This window comes from Centruroides sculpturatus, unplaced genomic scaffold (assembly GCF_000671375.1).
Source record: "Centruroides sculpturatus isolate CEXI.00-Female unplaced genomic scaffold, Cexi_2.0 scaffold2008, whole genome shotgun sequence".
Taxonomy (NCBI): domain Eukaryota; kingdom Metazoa; phylum Arthropoda; class Arachnida; order Scorpiones; family Buthidae; genus Centruroides; species Centruroides sculpturatus.
In genome coordinates, this window is record NW_019386342.1 from 60,440 (window position 1) to 78,976 (window position 18,537).

Here is an 18,537-nt window from a genome sequence, read left to right on the forward strand (position 1 = left end):
AGTTACATCTATCATATTTCGTTAATTCTAGAAAAGAACGAACGTTAAAACTAAACTAATTTTCCTTCAACTGTTTTTAAAATGTGAATGGGAAAATTAAAAAATAACACTCGTTATTTTTTAATTTTAAGGGGTTGAACGGATAGTTAAATCAATTATAAAATCTTTAAAACATAAAATAATTACGAAATAAATCTTAAAAACTAATTATTTGTAATTCACAAATGTTATTCTATTGTTGTCTGGACCGGTAAGCTGCTTATGAATAAAACGTACACATTATGTCTTGGCGCTTATGTTAACTGCAGACTAAAACGCAATTTATCAATAATTAATGTGTTCTATGTTGTGTTAAATTTTATTTATTGGGCTGCAATTTAAAAGGCTTGTAGACTTATAAATGTCCATTGTTGTCCGTCTGTGTGTTTTTCCCTAATTTCTAGAACAGAGGAAATTAAGAGCAGATATAAAAACAATACGGTAAAAAGTAATGTTTTGTCACTTTTTATTAATTATAGACCCAAATAAAACGAATATTTGTGATTTTCAAAAAAATTTTCGTTTGTCTAATTTATAATAAATGAATTTACCTATTTACAAGTAAAAATTGAAAGTGTCTGTAAAAGTAATTTTTTAAAATATTCTTTTTCATGATAAAGTTTTTTAATACTTATTATTACAATCTAGACATGTTAATCCTTAAAAGTACTTGTATATTGAACCACAAGTATATATTATATATAGTTGTGGCCCAAAACTCTTTGGCTTTTTCCAATGTGGCCCAGAAAAACAAAAAGATTGGACACTACTGACATAGAGAGACAAGACACTATAAAAATAATTGGAAGTGGAAAGCAAATATTTTACATTAAATAACTTAAAAATATGATTAAAAATTTCACTTCAGCATTCTGAGGATGTCACAATAAATAATTGCTGGTTTATTGTAGAAACTTCTTAATGAATGTCCGATTTATTTTTAATTTAGCTATTTTTAGGTTATTTTCTATAATAAGCTACTTGATCGATAAAATCACGCATAGATAGGTAAATATAAATGAGGTATTTCAATTTCGTCGTGTATGTTAGTTGTATCAAACAAGTGCCAGTCACTGCAAACGTGAAGATGTTATTAGCACTACCCCAGGTTTAAAATAGTAAAATAGATTTTTAAATATGTATAATAAATCTTTAATATATTGCGAATTCCTTTTCAAGCCGTAACCAAATGTTTTTCACTGTATATAACTTTTTATAGTTGGCAAGTTTTCAGAAAGTTAGGCGAGTTGATGACTGAGAAATAAATGTTTATAGATGTACGTTGGCTCTTCGGTCAGAAAATTTTAAAATCCTTGTCAATTAAATCCAAATGATTATAGAAATGAAAAGAGAATCAACAATGAATTTATTATAAAATCCTGCTTCGGGATTTGGACTTTATTACAGATATTCTGCGGCATTTAGACGAGTTAATATAAAACTTTAGGGTCGAAAACCTCCTTGCCACATTTCTGTCGCTCCGCATTAAAACATTTAAATTAATGTTGTGTCGAAATTTCGAAAAAGAAATTGCAAAATTGTGATTTAGTTCATTTTCCTTCTGGCAAAAATTATAAAAAAAATTATAAATTTCTGTTAGTATCCTTGTCTACTTGAGCCCTGTTCATTATTATACTGGTGTAGATTCCGATTAACAAATAGAAGAGAACGTAGTTTAAAGTGAAAAGGAAATGTTTCTATTTTCACGAAAACAAAAGCTTCACCAGAATAATAAGTGCTAAAAACAAACCACGTCCAAGTAAACAAGGATGCAAATTTAAAAATTTATAAATTTAAATAAATAAATAAATTTGCAGACTTTTGTGAATAATAGCCTGAGCTACCGGAGGCTCGGATCGAACGAACTGTAAGTTATAATTGGTGATAGTGCCCATTTCGTCACCCTGTCCTCTCTATTCATCGGACTCGATCCAGGCAAAGGAGAAGACACAGGTTGGAAGACAATTTAGCGGCTCCGACTGTTCCAGGAAGCAACGATCTTAGCGTACAATTCTCCATTATGACTGAAATGCATTATGTATGTTAGGGAAACTTTGTAAACTTTGTCTCGAAATAGAAATTAGGCACGAGACAGAGCTTAGAAATTATTCGCTGTCCTTGTGAAATAGTCAATAGAATAATCGCATTTAACCGCAGTGCTGTCTGTATATCATTCGGTTAGTTATAGTTAAGAAACTTTTATTTTGTTATGTAAAACCTGTCTCCCGTCACTCCGAAAGACAGACAAAAGAGCAAAATGAAAGGAAACATCGGAAGAATGGCAGATAACAAATGAATAAAAACACCAATGAAATGAATAGGAGAGTACAAAACGAGAAAAATCGAGCAAAAAATAATTTAAACAGAAAATCAGGACATCACAGTGGAAGACACTGAGAAAATAAAGGAAATATTGAGCAGAAGTCTTTATCCTGCCAGAAATAATTAATAATAAGTTCAAAGAATATATGTATATATATATATATATATATATATGTAAACACTAGCCGCAAAGGCGATTGCATCAGATTTTCCCCAAATAATTCCCACTCAAGGACGGGTATAAAAAGGGATTGCACTTGCACCTCCGGATGGAAACATCAACGACTGACAGCCGAAGCGGACATTGCCAGGCGGACATCCCGTCCCAGAGGTCCCGCCACCACCACTTGCTGTACCTGCGTAAGCATACCAGCAAGTCCCTCAATCTTTACCACACCAAAGTATCTACTAGACCTATGCACCATACACATAAGGTCACCTCTAAATATTTATTGGCATAGTATGGTCATGCCAACACATGTATGCACCATAACCCAAATACCAAGACTTTAAAAGCCATGCATACAATCCCTTAAAGTTAAACTAAGACCTGTAATAAAAAATAAAGTTAATCAATATAATAATAATGAAACAAATATAAAACTTAATCTACTTAATCTACTTAAAACTATGACCATATAAATAATAACACTACTATACAATAGGATATAGTAGAACAAAAACCACCTAACACCTTATAACATAATACAATACCATGGGACCAAACAGCATACAATATACAATACATCCCATAAACCAAATGAAAACATGCAATTATGCACCATTAAAACCATAAAATCAATATAAATAAAAACCTAGGTCATGCACTAAACCTTAAAGACACGCTTTTTCAGCATACCATATAATATCTTATATGCACCATTATAATATACCTTAGTACAAACTAACCTAGTGCAGACCATGCTAAAATCTATATTTAGAGAGGAGCTTAAATTTAAAATACCCAATAAATCCTCTATATCATTATAATACAATACCATGGGACCAAACAGCATACAATATACAATACATCCCATAAACCAAATGAAAACATGCAATTATGCACCATTAAAACCATAAAATCAATATAAATAAAAACCTAGGTCATGCACTAAACCTTAAAGACACGCTTTTTCAGCATACCATATAATATCTTATATGCACCATTATAATATACCTTAGTACAAACTAACCTAGTGCAGACCATGCTAAAATCTATATTTAGAGAGGAGCTTAAATTTAAAATACCCAATAAATCCTCTATATCATTATAATACAATACCATGGGACCAAACAGCATACAATATACAATACATCCCATAAACCAAATGAAAACATGCAATTATGCACCATTAAAACCATAAAATCAATATAAATAAAAACCTAGGTCATGCACTAAACCTTAAAGACACGCTTTTTCAGCATACCATATAATNAAAAACGCTCCTAGTGAGAATTAGATCGGTCACCGTTAGTGATAACAATTAGATGGGAAAGTTGACACATAGGTGTCAAGAATGCGCAGTTATTGTCAACAAAAGTATAAAAATATTAGACTTGGAATAGTAAAAATTAAATTAAAATAAATAAATAATAAGAAATAAATGAATGAGTAAATAAATAAATACATTATAAGTATTTATAAATTAAAAAAAAATTATACGCGAGAATCGAACCCGAGAGCTCAAGCTTATAAATCAGACTCGTTACCACTCAGCCACAGGACGTTTGAATAGAAGCACGCATAATTTATATATAAAGTGCTCAAAAAACTTTAAGTTCGTTTTTCTCGATTATTTTTGAGTATTGCACTTTAGTATTTTACAGGTAGTACACTCACATCGTGTACTACCTCTACACCAAAGATCATCAAAATCCGTTACCCCAAAGCCGTAGGCTCTCCTTGTGAGATGATAATAGAGGAGAACACTCTCTCTTTACGCTCAGCGGGCTTCCCAAGTGCCTGAGACTACCGTGTACCAGTCTCTTGCCCTTCTCCCCTTCCCTCTCGTTCGGCCCGCAATTTAAGGGTTTTTGGACGGGGACTTTCGACCAATCACAATTCCTTTTCTTTGCCCGAACAGCTTACACTCGGGTTCGCCGTTATCCGACAAGAGTGAAGCTCACACGAACGTCCGCCACTTGTTTACGTTCGTCTGTTTACAATATGGCAAATGTACTACCGTCTGACTGCAGGTGTGTCCAATTAACGGAGCCGGCGCTTCCTTTGATTACCCTTGTTTACAGATCAATACCTTACAAGTGGTATTACCCGACCGCACGTGGGTCCAATTGACAAGGTCGCGCCTCTTTTGTCCCCATTCTGCTAAAAGGTCACTACTTTACAATAGTGGACAAGTTTCCTCGTTAAAAATAAGTTTTTTTGTTTAGACAAGTTTGTTTTTTGGACAGTTTTACTGACGTATCTTCTATATAACATACAAAGAGTACTTCACATTTATTACACTTTTGTCGCCTTTTTCTCTCTTTTTTTTTTTAATTTTGATAAGACTATTTCTTGAAATATTTCTTTCCCTACATTTTAAATACAGAATAGATTTAAAAAGTGTTCATTTACGTACTAACTACAGTTTAATTAAGAAATTTTAAATCGATTTGTTGTTATATCATTCGTTTGTTTAATATTGATAACTAATGAAGTATAAATTTGTTATTGTTTTCGATCATGTTTAAATAAGCTTTACTAAAGCCTAGTTTAGAGAATCCATCCCCCATTCGGGTGTTCCTTTCCGTCGGTTCCTCGTACCGAATTGAAACAGTAAAATATATTAGCAAAAGCCAAACTTTAATCACACTCGATCGTGTACGGTAGAAATTTCGTCTTATGCAGTTAACAAGACTCTTCTTATTCCTTCATGCCCACTTTTCAATTCCACCTTTTCTCCTATGTTTTATATTACAACCGTCCAACCATGTCTATTCTTACTCTCTTTCTTCAACTCACGTACCTCTCTCCCCGTTGTTTTATCTCCCGGCTACGATTTTAAATATAAAAATCGTTGTTTAAGATATTTAAAAAAAATCTTTAAATACAAGTTAGCGAAAGAGAAATTGTGAAAAAAGTCAACCATAAAGTAACATTTGTTTTTCGAACTTCTTTTCTTCCCGAAAAACCCGAAGCATTTGAAACTAGATCGGATTTCACCGATTGTAATAACAACTAGCTGGGACAGTTTACACGTAGGTGTGAAGAATGCACCGTCATCATCAACAAAAGTTGATTACGTGTCAGCTTTCTCACGACAAGGGGAGATCACGGAAGCTCGGAGCGCGTCCGCACACGGAAGAAGTCCGTCGGAGAAGACTCCGAAGACACCACTCCCTTCCATGCAGATTACGTTCGCCAACTCTCCCTAAATAACAGCAACACATTTGTATATTTTTGCTGTAACATTCTTTTTTGTATTTTGTAAGGTAAAAAATACTCTACCTGAAGTTAGTATTGAAAGACGTTCTACCACTTTCACTAAATTTCCCGTATTATTTTTCAAACAAACTTTCTTTAACAAGCACGATAGATATGTTACACTTGACATCACGTTACTTCTGTCGTCTATTTCATTTTCACAGCCGAGGGAAGGAAAATTCCTCGAATCCAGGCACTGCGNTTAGAGAATCCATCCCCCATTCGGGTGTTCCTTTCCGTCGGTTCCTCGTACCGAATTGAAACAGTAAAATATATTAGCAAAAGCCAAACTTTAATCACACTCGATCGTGTACGGTAGAAATTTCGTCTTATGCAGTTAACAAGACTCTTCTTATTCCTTCATGCCCACTTTTCAATTCCACCTTTTCTCCTATGTTTTATATTACAACCGTCCAACCATGTCTATTCTTACTCTCTTTCTTCAACTCACGTACCTCTCTCCCCGTTGTTTTATCTCCCGGCTACGATTTTAAATATAAAAATCGTTGTTTAAGATATTTAAAAAAAATCTTTAAATACAAGTTAGCGAAAGAGAAATTGTGAAAAAAGTCAACCATAAAGTAACATTTGTTTTTCGAACTTCTTTTCTTCCCGAAAAACCCGAAGCATTTGAAACTAGATCGGATTTCACCGATTGTAATAACAACTAGCTGGGACAGTTTACACGTAGGTGTGAAGAATGCACCGTCATCATCAACAAAAGTTGATTACGTGTCAGCTTTCTCACGACAAGGGGAGATCACGGAAGCTCGGAGCGCGTCCGCACACGGAAGAAGTCCGTCGGAGAAGACTCCGAAGACACCACTTCCTTCCATGCAGATTACGTTCGCCAACTCTCCCTAAATAACAGCAACACATTTGTATATTTTTGCTGTAACATTCTTTTTTGTATTTTGTAAGGTAAAAAATACTCTACCTGAAGTTAGTATTGAAAGACGTTCTACCACTTTCACTAAATTTCCCGTATTATTTTTCAAACAAACTTTCTTTAACAAGCACGATAGATATGTTACACTTGACATCACGTTACTTCTGTCGTCTATTTCATTTTCACAGCCGAGGGAAGGAAAATTCCTCGAATCCAGGCACTGCGGTAACCCAGCTGTTATATTCTGAAAATATCAAGAAAGATTCAAATTTAAAAAGAGAATATCTGACTACTTTTTAAGATTTGGGCGTATAATTCCTAGTTAATAAAGAGAACTGTAGATATTAAATAAATCTTACAATAAAATTTTACCAAACAATACAAGTGACTGTTGCAAGAATATTAATTAAATATTAGAGTTTATTAATTAATAATCCTTTATCAGCTGTTAACACAAAGCCTTTTATGTAAAAGTTCTTATGGACTTCTATATGGTATCTTCTCATTTTATCGGGTCGAGTCCGTTATATGGAGGTCCTGGAGACGAGATGCACACATCGACAAGTATAACTTCCGAGAGATTACGCCGAGCTTCCGGAGATTCGAGCTTATATATCATTCGTGTGAGAAAACTGACACGTGATTGACTTTTGTTGACAATGAAGGTGCATTCTTCACACCTAAGTGTAAACTTTCCCAGCTAGTTGTTATACAATCGGTGAAATCCGATCTAGTTCAAATTCTTCGGGTTTTTTCCGAAGATATTTACAAATAACAGAAAATTTAGACTTTTAAGAGGCCCATAAAAATCCGCGGGCTCACATCATTCACCGCATTCTTTAAAATTATACTTATCAGTATAATTTTTTACACAAGTCACAATTCCTTTGTTGATGATTCCCCGTTTGTTGACAGTTCAGAAATTCTACACCAGTTCAAAGTCATTCCATGTAGGTTAGTTGTTCAATGCTAGTAGACTGCGTTGTGGTCGTTGAATCGACATCAGTCTCTTTTGAAGCACAAAGTTAGTTCAATTCACTTTCAATTTACAACACAAATCAGTTTGGGTTTTTTTCTCGGGAACGGCGTATGAGGTATAAGTGTTATAGAATTGTCGTAACTAACTTTTTTCTCTCTATTTCCTAATTTAATTAGGGGAACTGTCCTATCACTAATCCTAAACCTGATGAAATCTGGATTGAAATTTAATGTGGTCAATATATTCCAAAATTTCAACTAGGAGATCGCTTTGGATATGGACAGAGTCGGTCGGACTGACGGTTTCTATGTCAGAGTGATGACGGACTTCCGGTTCTTTTTTCTCCTGTAGGTGTGGTGAAAGTGCAGCCTCTCGTTGCTCTACTCTTTTTCTTCTAACTTTTCGATGCATCGTCTCTTTCTCTTCGCTTTCCGAGTTTCCTCTGTTTCTTTCTTTGGGGGAAAGAGTTGGATGTAAGGTTTGGATAATTTGAATTACATTTGCACTGGAAGAAGGACTGAATTGCAGACTTTTTCTGTAGGTCACTTTGACCTCGGTTTTGCTTCTGTCTTCGTCTATTCCGATTTTTGTAAGGTCGTGTGCTTTCGTTTTCGCACCCTTGAAAAATGCGATTGGCCTTGATGCGTGACCATTTTTTCAGGAACCGTATTGATGCATTCAAGAACCTTGATGCATTACCATTTTTTCTGGTCGTATGACCATTTTTTCAGGAAGCTCCTCCTCCTATTCCGCAGTGTCGGGTTTTCGTTTTTTCGGCTTCTGTCGAGGTTTACAGTTTGAGCACAAATGAACAATTTTACCATTCGGGAGTGTAATCTTCTTGTTCGCATAATCGAGAATGAGGCCTTCTACCTTTAGAATATCTCTCCCGATGATTCTTTCAAAAGGAGCGGTGATTTATGATCAGACAATCCTGCAGGTCTTGGAAAATTTGTATCCACGAAATTTGAAACAGGGAACAGTCATTCCTATGGTTGAGATGGATTCTCTGTTTGGACTTTCTATAATCTTCCTTCGTTGTTTTAATTTTATTGGGGCCTTCCCTTTTAATTTATTAGCTACTTCGTTTGACAACACTGTGTCATTGAGCTCTGGATCTATGACAAATTTGACTGGAACATTATTCACATAACCCAGGATAATGGGGTTTTTCTTCTCTTAACTCGTTGTAGTTCTAATAATACCTGTCAACTTCTCCTCATCCTCAAAGTGGCATCGGATTCGTCGGTGGTTATGCGCTGAATCTGTGCAGGTGGGCTATTTCGTCGAGGATAGGAAGTCAGACAATAATCGTTTCTTCTATGTAGCAGAGAGGACAACTTGTTCGCAATTAAATTCAATCGAGTTCAAAGTTTCTCGAGTGCGGCTTTTGCTGATTTCCACTCTTCAGATGTTCTCTCTGTAGCGGATTTAGAATTATCTTCCCTTATAGGTCTGATAACCTCGTGCGGTAAGGTTCTCTATCATTTCTTCGCTAATAGCGGCCTTTAATGCGTCGTCAAAAGTAGCAGGTTTGCGTGACACGACGCGCTGTCTTATACGAATATCAATCCCATTCAAGAATTGCGCCTTCATTAGTTCATCTAATTTTTTGTCTGGACACTTTGTATAATAGCAGGTTCCTCAGCATTTGCACCCGGCTCTGGCGTGATCACTATCTCCATGGCTAGAGACTGGAGACGAGCCTGCACATCTTCTTCCTTTCTTTCAACGCAAGTATAAAATTTATTCAATAGGATAGGAAAAGGTTCGAGTTCAAAGCGCTCTATCATTAAGCGTTTGAATTCATCAAATTCATCTACTGCTTTAATTTTATAATCCTTCCTAACAAATTCACGTGCGATTCCTGTTAGTCTTAATTTGGCTATCTCTAACATCTGTGCTTTTGTCCAAGCCGCTAGCTTTGCTATATCTGCCAATGATTCGAAAAACTCATCTATGCGTGGATCCTCTGGCTTGTCAGAAAAACTAGGCAGCAAGGGTCTAAACCACTGAGTCCTCCGAGTGTAGCTCTCGAATTTTCGCCTTCCATTCTAACGCTACTATGTACTAGAATCCTCTGTCTAGTGTAATCTTGGGCTATCTACGCCTCCCAAATTTTCTCTGAAAAACCTGTCTCTTGCGGACGAAACTTGTGTTCCGCGGAAACTGCCTCAGACAGACAAACCTGTCAAAAGCCTGGAAGTTGGCTTCATCCCACTCTCGACACCAATGTGAGATTTGCAGTGGGTCACTTGTTAATTCCCAAATGACCGCTTACGCTGCACAGGCTGGTAAAACCAGATCTCCAGGTCGTTGGATGACTAGGAGGGCAAATCGAGTGAAAAGTGTGTCGGTAATCGACAGGTGTCATTAAATGACAGGAAACAGGTTAAACAAATAACAAACATTTATTGAATGGCTAAGCTATGCGATAACAATATATAGGTTAAATGCGGTTAGATACAACTCAGAATAAAAGCGGCTAACATACTATACTCCTTTTTCCAAGAGTTAAACTAAAAATACGCTTAGGGAGAGAGAGAATCCGCAGGTTCAAATAATTACCTCAAAAAGAGCTCTATGTGGCGATTAAGTGTTATGTAAAAGTTCCTATGGTCTCCTATATGGTATCTTCTCTTTTTATCGGGTCGAGTCCGTTATATGGAGGTCCTGGAGACGAGATGCACACATCGACAAGTATAACTTCCGAGAGATCGCGCCGAGCTTTCAGGGATTCGCGCTTTTATATCATTAGCGTGAGAAAACTGACACGTGATTGACTTTTGTTGACAATGAAGGTGCATTCTTTACTCCTAAGTGTAAACTTTTCCAGCTAGTTGTTATACAATCGGTGAAATCCGATCTAGTTCAAATTCTTCGGGTTTTTTCCGAGGATATTTACAATTAACAGAAAATTTAGATTTTTAAGAGACCTAAAAAAATCCGCGGGATTATATAATTTTTTGAGTCACAACTCCAGCTTTATTTAATAATCACTCCTCATTCACACATCTCCAAATATTTGAAAATATTTATTTTTCCACTCAAAAATAAAATATGAGTAAAGATTTAAGACTTTGTAAAACTTTTTTTATTTCAGTTTATGACATTGAAATAAATAAATAATAAAGAAATTAAAACATTTGTCGGTTTTGTTTACACGTTTATTGGGCCGCGTTGGAACTTGCCTTGGGCCGCGGGTTGGACACTTCTGCTCTATCGTACTTCTCCTTTAATAGAGTTTTTCCGGTTATCTTTCTAACAATATAACGAGGAAAATTTTTGAATCGTAACAGCGTGATTTCCGGTTTGTAGCAGAAGTGAATCGGGACCTTTTTTGTAATATTTTTGTATCTGGTGTCGTTTTTATCCGTTTTTCTCTGTCCTAGAAATTACGGAAAAACACACAGACGAAAGTAAAAATTTATAAGTAAAATATGATAATTGATCGTTAAACGATTAGATATATTTATTACAGCTAACGAGCTTGGAATCTGCCTTTGTTGTTTGCTATTTAAACATTTCTCCTGTCAAAACGGCCATATTGGCATTTATCAGAGAAAAAGTTTAAAGTTATTCGTATTATTTTTAAATTTAATTTTTGTGTTATATGGAAATAAACTGTTTATTTCTCCTAATACACAAGTAATAGTGTTGAAAACTGTCGTATACACGTGGAGAATCTCCATGATATACTATCAGAGACCCGATATAAATTTATTCACATTGACGAGGTTATTTTAGTTACGCTTTGCATATAACTAATTTTTAAGGAGGAGCCTTTTTTTACTTTCTTTCGTTTTTTTTGTAATTTCGGGCTGAATGAAAGGAGATTGGCACGAGTTCGATTTCGTGCCAATATATTAATTGGCACGAGGTAATTGATTGTTCGTTAAGCGGAAATCTCCGTCCTCTCTCCTCGACTTATAACTAGGCTGTCGTCCATGTGAACTGGGTCGTTCACTAACCCAGATTTTTTTCAGTGTTTTTGTTTGTCGTTTCCTGTCCTCTACCTGGCTTCCGAGGTCCTTTCCGACTGTGACCATGAAGGGTAGCACTACTATCTTGACTTTTTCGAAATTTTTTTTATCTGATTGCAAAAGAAGGAATTATACTTTACGTGAAAAGTCTATCATTATTTTAATTATCGCGCCCCATCCCGCGTTGTGAAGGTACGATTTACTTTCGTCATGCTAAAATGTATTCTATCTAGTCGTGATTTACGGTTCAATTTTCATCTTTACCTTCCTGACAACAGACGACCCATTTTGTTATTCTTCCGGGTTTGATTGTTACTGTGGCACAGAGGCTCTGATCTGTCAACATGTGACTAATAATATTAGACGATATTGTTAAGCAATCTTTGTTTTGATTTATAATTTAGATGTCTGCAATAACACTTCGTGGAACAGAGTCCCAACTCACTATTTTTTTTTTTTTTGCCCGTTACGTCTATGTGTCCTCGTTATCGACTTGCCCCCCGTTCGGTGTCCGACAAATCGCACAACGACGTAAGAAGAAAGAGATTACTTATGGTTTCTATTTTTATTAACTGTATGACAAACTTGATAGCGTACTATGAGAGTAGCCGAATTCAGTGCTTATTGTAATTCTAAACCGAAAATTGACATTCCGATAGTGCGGTGTTCCCATTTAATAATATTGGGGTGTTCATCTACGAAATGTGAAAGTGTCTGTTTTCTTTTTACTTTAAAGCACGTTATTTTCTATTTCCTAAACAGGAACGACACCATTATAATAAGTCCTATAAATAAACAAACCTACTAATTTATTAAATTGCAAGCGAATAAATAAAATTAAACAAAACATAAAAATATTATTAATTATTCATAATTTTCGCTTCAGTTGTACAGAAAACAATAGAATAACACCTGNTATCTTATATGAAAATAAACTGTTTATTTCTTTTAACATACAAGTAATCGTTTTCACAAAACTGTAGTATAGTTTAGTTTTAATTTGTCTTTTTACTTTATTTGTTTATTTCATGTAACTATTTACTGTGCAGTTCTATTTCCTATTGCAAGATCCAAGGGAGCAGAGTAACCCCGCTTTCCGGCGACTCTGTCAGAGGATAGCTTTAAAAGGGCTAAAAATGTGACTGGGGAGGTCAATGAGTACTGTACGTCGACAGGTTTCGAATAAGTACACAAGTTGATAAAAAATAACACGTTTAATAAACAACTATAAAATTATACATATCGAAAGCAAAAGCAAAAACGGAACAAATCGAAATAATCAGAAATTCTATTCTAGCTCGCGACAACGATTAGTCTTTCCAATGGAACATCTACGTTCTATTCTTGAAGTTAATCTAACTTGTAAGAGATGAGAGAAACCTCTCTGAGAGGGATGTCTCGGAGAGCGAGAGTCAAAATTTCTTAAAAATATCTCTCACTCTGGTATACGACATCGTCTAGACTATCGTGGACTTGGGAGGTAGTCATCTGGTTATCTTCGGATAGAGACGGCAGGTATGACAGGTGGCGACAGACAGAATGGCGGTAGGGGTCTGGTGTCCGCTGTAAATGTCCCCAGATGCTATCAGCTGTGTACGTCCGCCCGGAGGACTGTGTCTCAGCGGAGGGGGAAGGACTGTACTAACCCCGGAGGGAGAGGAAAATCGGGAAACATTCTGATGCAAATCCATGTAATTTCGTCTTGTCCGGAATTGTTTATGTTAGCTGTCAAACATCCGAATCTTTCTGTACATTTATTACTTCTTCTATCAAGTATTGTCACTTCTACCCTCTAATAAATTTAATAACAGTTGTCAAAGTAACAAGATTAATTGCTAGAGGTGACTAAGGTCATAATTATTCTTGCATCTTAGTAATAATTGTTGCCTTTTATGGCCATCTTGATTTGTTTTTTCATCGTCACATCGAACGTAATAGAGCAGTGTTTCTCAACCTCTAACGAATCGTCGCCCCCTTCAACGTAGTATCGCCCCCTTCAATAAAACCATTACGTAGTATCGCCCCCTTCACTTCAAAATTCCGATGCCGAAGGCCAAGGCTAACGCCAAATTCGTATTGCATTAGAGTAGTGACTAGTATAATGTTATTTGTTTAATTATTGTACGATATAACGAATAAAATATCTAATTTTTCTTGATGTAATGTTTTACTATATCGCCCAGAAAATTGTTTTTCGCCCCCCAAAATATAAATTGTTACAAATCGCCCCCTCAACATAATAAAACGCCCACATGGGGCGATATCGCCCCGTTGAGAAATACTGTAATAGAGGAAGGAGAGTTTGTTTGGTTCCTTTTATCCATGTCGGTAACCTTTTTCGTTACCCTCTATCATGTAACAAGTTGAGGTTATTGTTAATTGGTTGATTATTTGTAAATCGTAACGAAGGTGGAAATGAATAATCTCCGGAGGTAAGGGAAAAAACTTTATCTGTCTTCCTAAACGTCTTTGAAAGTCTAGAACAGTGTTTTTCAACCTGTAACAAATCGTCACTCCCTTCAACATAGTATCGACCACTTCAATAAAACCGTTACGTAGTATCGCCCCCTTCACTTCAAAATTCCGATGCCGAGGGCCAAGGCTAACGCATAATTCGTACTGCATTCAATGGACTAGTGACTGGTATAATGTTATTTGTTTAATTGTTGCACAATATAACGAATAAAATATCTAATTATTCTTAATATAATGTTTCACTATATCGTCTAGAAAATCGATTTTCGCCCCCAAAATTGAATTTGTAACTAATCTCCTCCTCAACATGGAAAAATGCCCAAATTAAGGCGATATCGCCCCCGTTGAGAAACTCTGGTCTGGAAGTACTTCCAAAACTATTTGTTATTCTCTTTACTGACAAGTATTAGCTGCTATTGCTGACGTGTAGTTTATTGTAAATGCAGATAAAATAAAAATTAAAAATAGATAATTTTATAAAATTATAGACTCGAAAATTATATTTCGCTTATTATAGTCAATTTTTAAGAACGTCCCATACAATCCTGAAGTGACTGTATTTTAATTCAGACATTTTCCTCTGTAAGGAAATAAATAGAAGACGACATGATAATTACTACAATAAAAGTACGATATACGATATAAAGAGGAAAACCACTAGTAATTTGTGGTGGAGAACGTATTTTAAATTAAACAAATCAAAAATAAAATTGTGTGATGAATGGACAAAAAAATAATTTCATGTTAATATATAATTTTTTTTTTTTAATTTTAAAAAACATTTACTTGAAAACATTTTAAATCTAATCAAAATTTAAATAGTAAATTCATAATTTTATTTGTTAACTTTAAAAATATTTTGAAAAGTACGTGTGTAGAATTTACAACCGAAACAGGTGCAAATATCGCGCTGTATACATCTATGTGACGTCAAATCACTACTTGTGCATATTAAAATATATAAATTAGTGTCATAGAAGATAATTCGTCATTGCTAATTGAAGTCTCAAATTGCGCATTCTCTTCTGCTTTTCAGTTGCAAGTTAGAATCATGATGAAGTTTTTGCTGCCGTTTTTCATTTTAAGTACTTATTTATTTATTTCCTTGTTTTTAGATTATAAAATTTGTTCTTTTTCACGACATTAATATTTGTTCTTTATTTGTAATTTATTTTTAAGCTTTAATTCCAAAACAACCCGGAATTTATATGTTATCCAGTCAATTTATTGAGGTTATTCTGAAGGAAAATCTTGATTTTGACACTTTATTTCCTCAATTGACTGAAGAGGTGAAAGTAGCACTTATTGTAAGTAAAAACGTTTAATTAATATAAGTAATTAATACTGTATAGCGTTTCAATTTGCACTAGAGTTATTATAGAAACTTGGTCTGTTCTCGGTATTTCTAGATATAGGATATTTATCTACGAAATATTATTTAAACAGTTATAACACTTGTCAGTTTATGTTTCAGTATGACAAAATCATATTTATTGCAATAATCTAAAGTATTTTTGTAAGAAAGGCAACTTGTTTATTTATAATTGTGGTTTTATCTTAAAATATTCATTATTAATTTTTGTATACCGAAATTCTGATAAATATTTTTGATGAACTTTTAAATGTAATTCTTATTGATGGAGGTGAGTCATTATAACATGTAACGTTATTTTGATTAATCATGGCGAAACAAATGAAACAATCATTATTTCGCATTCATTTAGAAAATGCATTCCTAATAAAAAATTTACGATAATAATTATAACATAATTCGTTTCTAATCAGTGTTTACGTATTTTAATTAATTATCAGACTTTAGAAAAGGGTTTTTGTTAACAGCTGATAATTAATTAACACATTAAAATGCTTTAACTCTAATTTGTAATTAATATTTTTTTAACAATTACCTGTATTGTTTGGTAAAATTTTATTGTAAGATATATTTAATACTTACACTTCTCTTTATTAACTAGGAATTATATCTTAAAAAGTAGTCAGAGATTCTCTTTTTAAATTTCAGTCTTTCTTGATATTTTCAGAATATAACAACTGGGTTACCGCAGTGTCTGGATTCGAATAATTTCCCTTCACTCGGCTGTGAAAATGAAATAAACGGCGTAAGTAACGTGATGTCAAGTGTAACATATCTATCGTGTTTGTTAAAGAAAGTTTGTTACAAAAATGATACGGCTAATTTAGTGCAATTTGCAAACTGTCTAGCAACACTGAGTGCTGCTAGAGTAAGGTTTATATTAGAAGATGTTAAAAGAAATCTTACAGAAAAAGTAATCGAATGTATTACTAGTATTTCTTCCTATAGCCGTCTTGGAGTTATAAATTGTGATTTGATCGATAACATTCTAAAATTAGATATTAAATCTGCTTTAGATCATATAGAAACAAATATTATCGAGAAGATAAAAACCAGTTTCGTAACGTTATTGAAAATTCTTAGTGGAGATATGGAAGCAAAATGTGTAAATCCCAATAAAATATTATAAATTGTTTGATGTAAATTTACGAAAAAGGAATAAAACATAAATTCAATTCTACTGTATGAAAATCTAGATTTCTGGCTAATTTTATTCTTTTCGAAACAAACATTTATATAACACCTTGAAAATTAGTTAAATCGGCTAAAAGTTTTATAACATAACGCTTAATACTGAAATATTAAGATGCGATGTGGCAATATATCAAGTATATTGTTACATCCCGTTCACAATATAAAAGAAATAAAAACAGTTGTTTTAACTTAAACGCATTTTTACGTTCTATTTGTTGCATGAGTTTACTCAAGTCTCTGCAAGGCTCATTCAATCAGCCGCATGTTCCATTAATAAAATGTATTCAAGCAGACGACAACGTTCCCTCTAGTCAGGAATTTTGACACCATTTGTATTATTTTGGAAACAGAAAAATCCGTTTTTTATTCGCACGTTTTCTCGACGGAAGTAGCGCCTTATATAATATAAAAGAGGGAGAAGAGAAATAAAAAACAAAAAACCCGGGAAGCAATTTACTCAACAACTAAATTATAAGCGAAAACAATAAATTATTTATTGTGATATTATCACGATTATAAAAGATCGAAATCAAACGGATATTTTTACCTTTAATAATATAACGTTTTTCTCGAATATGTCACATTAAATAATCTGGTTTATTATTAAGACTTATTATTCTGCTGTCGTTTCTGTTTCTGTGTAAATAAAGATATTTTGTTTTTACTTTAAAATACGTTATTTTCTATTTGCTACTAAGGAACTAAACCATTATAATAAGTCTTATAAATAAATGAGTCTATAATTTTATTAAATTGCATGCTAATAAATAAAATTAAACAAAACATAAAAGCCATTAATTATTCATAATTTTCGCTTCAGTTGTGCAGAAAACGATAGGATAACACCTGTGAATTGCAAAAAACAAACAGCTTTGAAAGTAGCTTAACCCGATTATAACGTCATCGAATGTAACGACAACCCGAATATAACGTCAAATTTATATCGATCCTACGATTGTACTTTACTAGATAATGTTAAAAAACCCATTTGTAATGACATAAAACCGTTTTAACGTCATATTTGAAGCACTCCGAAATTTACAAAATTAGATTACAAATTTTATTTAACATAGAAGAAACTACGTGTTCAGTCCTAAGGTCAGAGTTCGCTTCTTAGAATGACTGCGGGTTATACTGCAATTTACATAAATTGTTAGACCTATAAACTGCCAGTCTCAACTGACTCTTCATCTATTATTAGTTAATTTCGAGAACGGAGTTACATATATAAAAGAACAGACCAGATATGGAAACCTTAGGGTCAGAAGGCTCTGAGGTTAACTATACAAGAACTTTCCAATGCAAACCGATGGTCACGTTATTTCAATTCAAAAACTTTTTTCCCGAAAGGAGTTAGATAATTGGCACGACTTTCTTGCTAACAAAAATGTACGATTTACAGGAGCAAAACACGACTATACTTTACTCAAGCAAGTGTGCGGTGTGCTACCTGTCGCAGTAAAACCGCAATGAAGCTTCTAATTTCCACAATATCATTGTAAGAATTATATTTAAGTAAATATTTTGTTAACATTTATTTAATATATAAGTTCCTAATAATAATATCCAATATATCGCCCTTCCAGGTTAACGGCCGGAAATGGGAGTTCGCGAAATCCAGGTGAAGTCTTTTCTGAAGTTTTCGCTTCGAAAAGTTAATATTAGACACGCTCATAACAATTGAAATGGGTGGACTTTACCGAGTGCGGGATAAATGGCTAAGCCTAGATTCTTCACTTGGCTGGCCAAATTTATGAACAGCGTGGACAGATCAATTTAAAAATCGTAAAACTTTAAAAATCTTGTAAATTCGCTAACTACTTCGTGTCCTGTGTAAGTGAGTTATCGCCCCTGTTA

At 34.1% G+C, this 18,537-nt stretch overlaps 1 protein-coding gene across 1 annotated transcript in view; it reads left to right on the top strand.

Moving 5' to 3' along the window:
• Positions 1 to 16,661, top strand: part of LOC111614624 — a 44,987-nt gene extending 28,326 nt beyond the window's left edge. The window contains exons 2-3 of the mRNA XM_023355988.1: positions 15,294 to 15,421; positions 16,154 to 16,661. Of these exons, the coding sequence (XP_023211756.1) occupies positions 15,323 to 15,421; positions 16,154 to 16,615 (561 nt within the window). The 5' untranslated portion in view covers positions 15,294 to 15,322 and the 3' untranslated portion in view covers positions 16,616 to 16,661. The remainder of the gene's footprint in view (positions 1 to 15,293; positions 15,422 to 16,153) is intronic.
• The last annotated feature ends 1,876 nt before the right edge of the window (positions 16,662 to 18,537 follow it).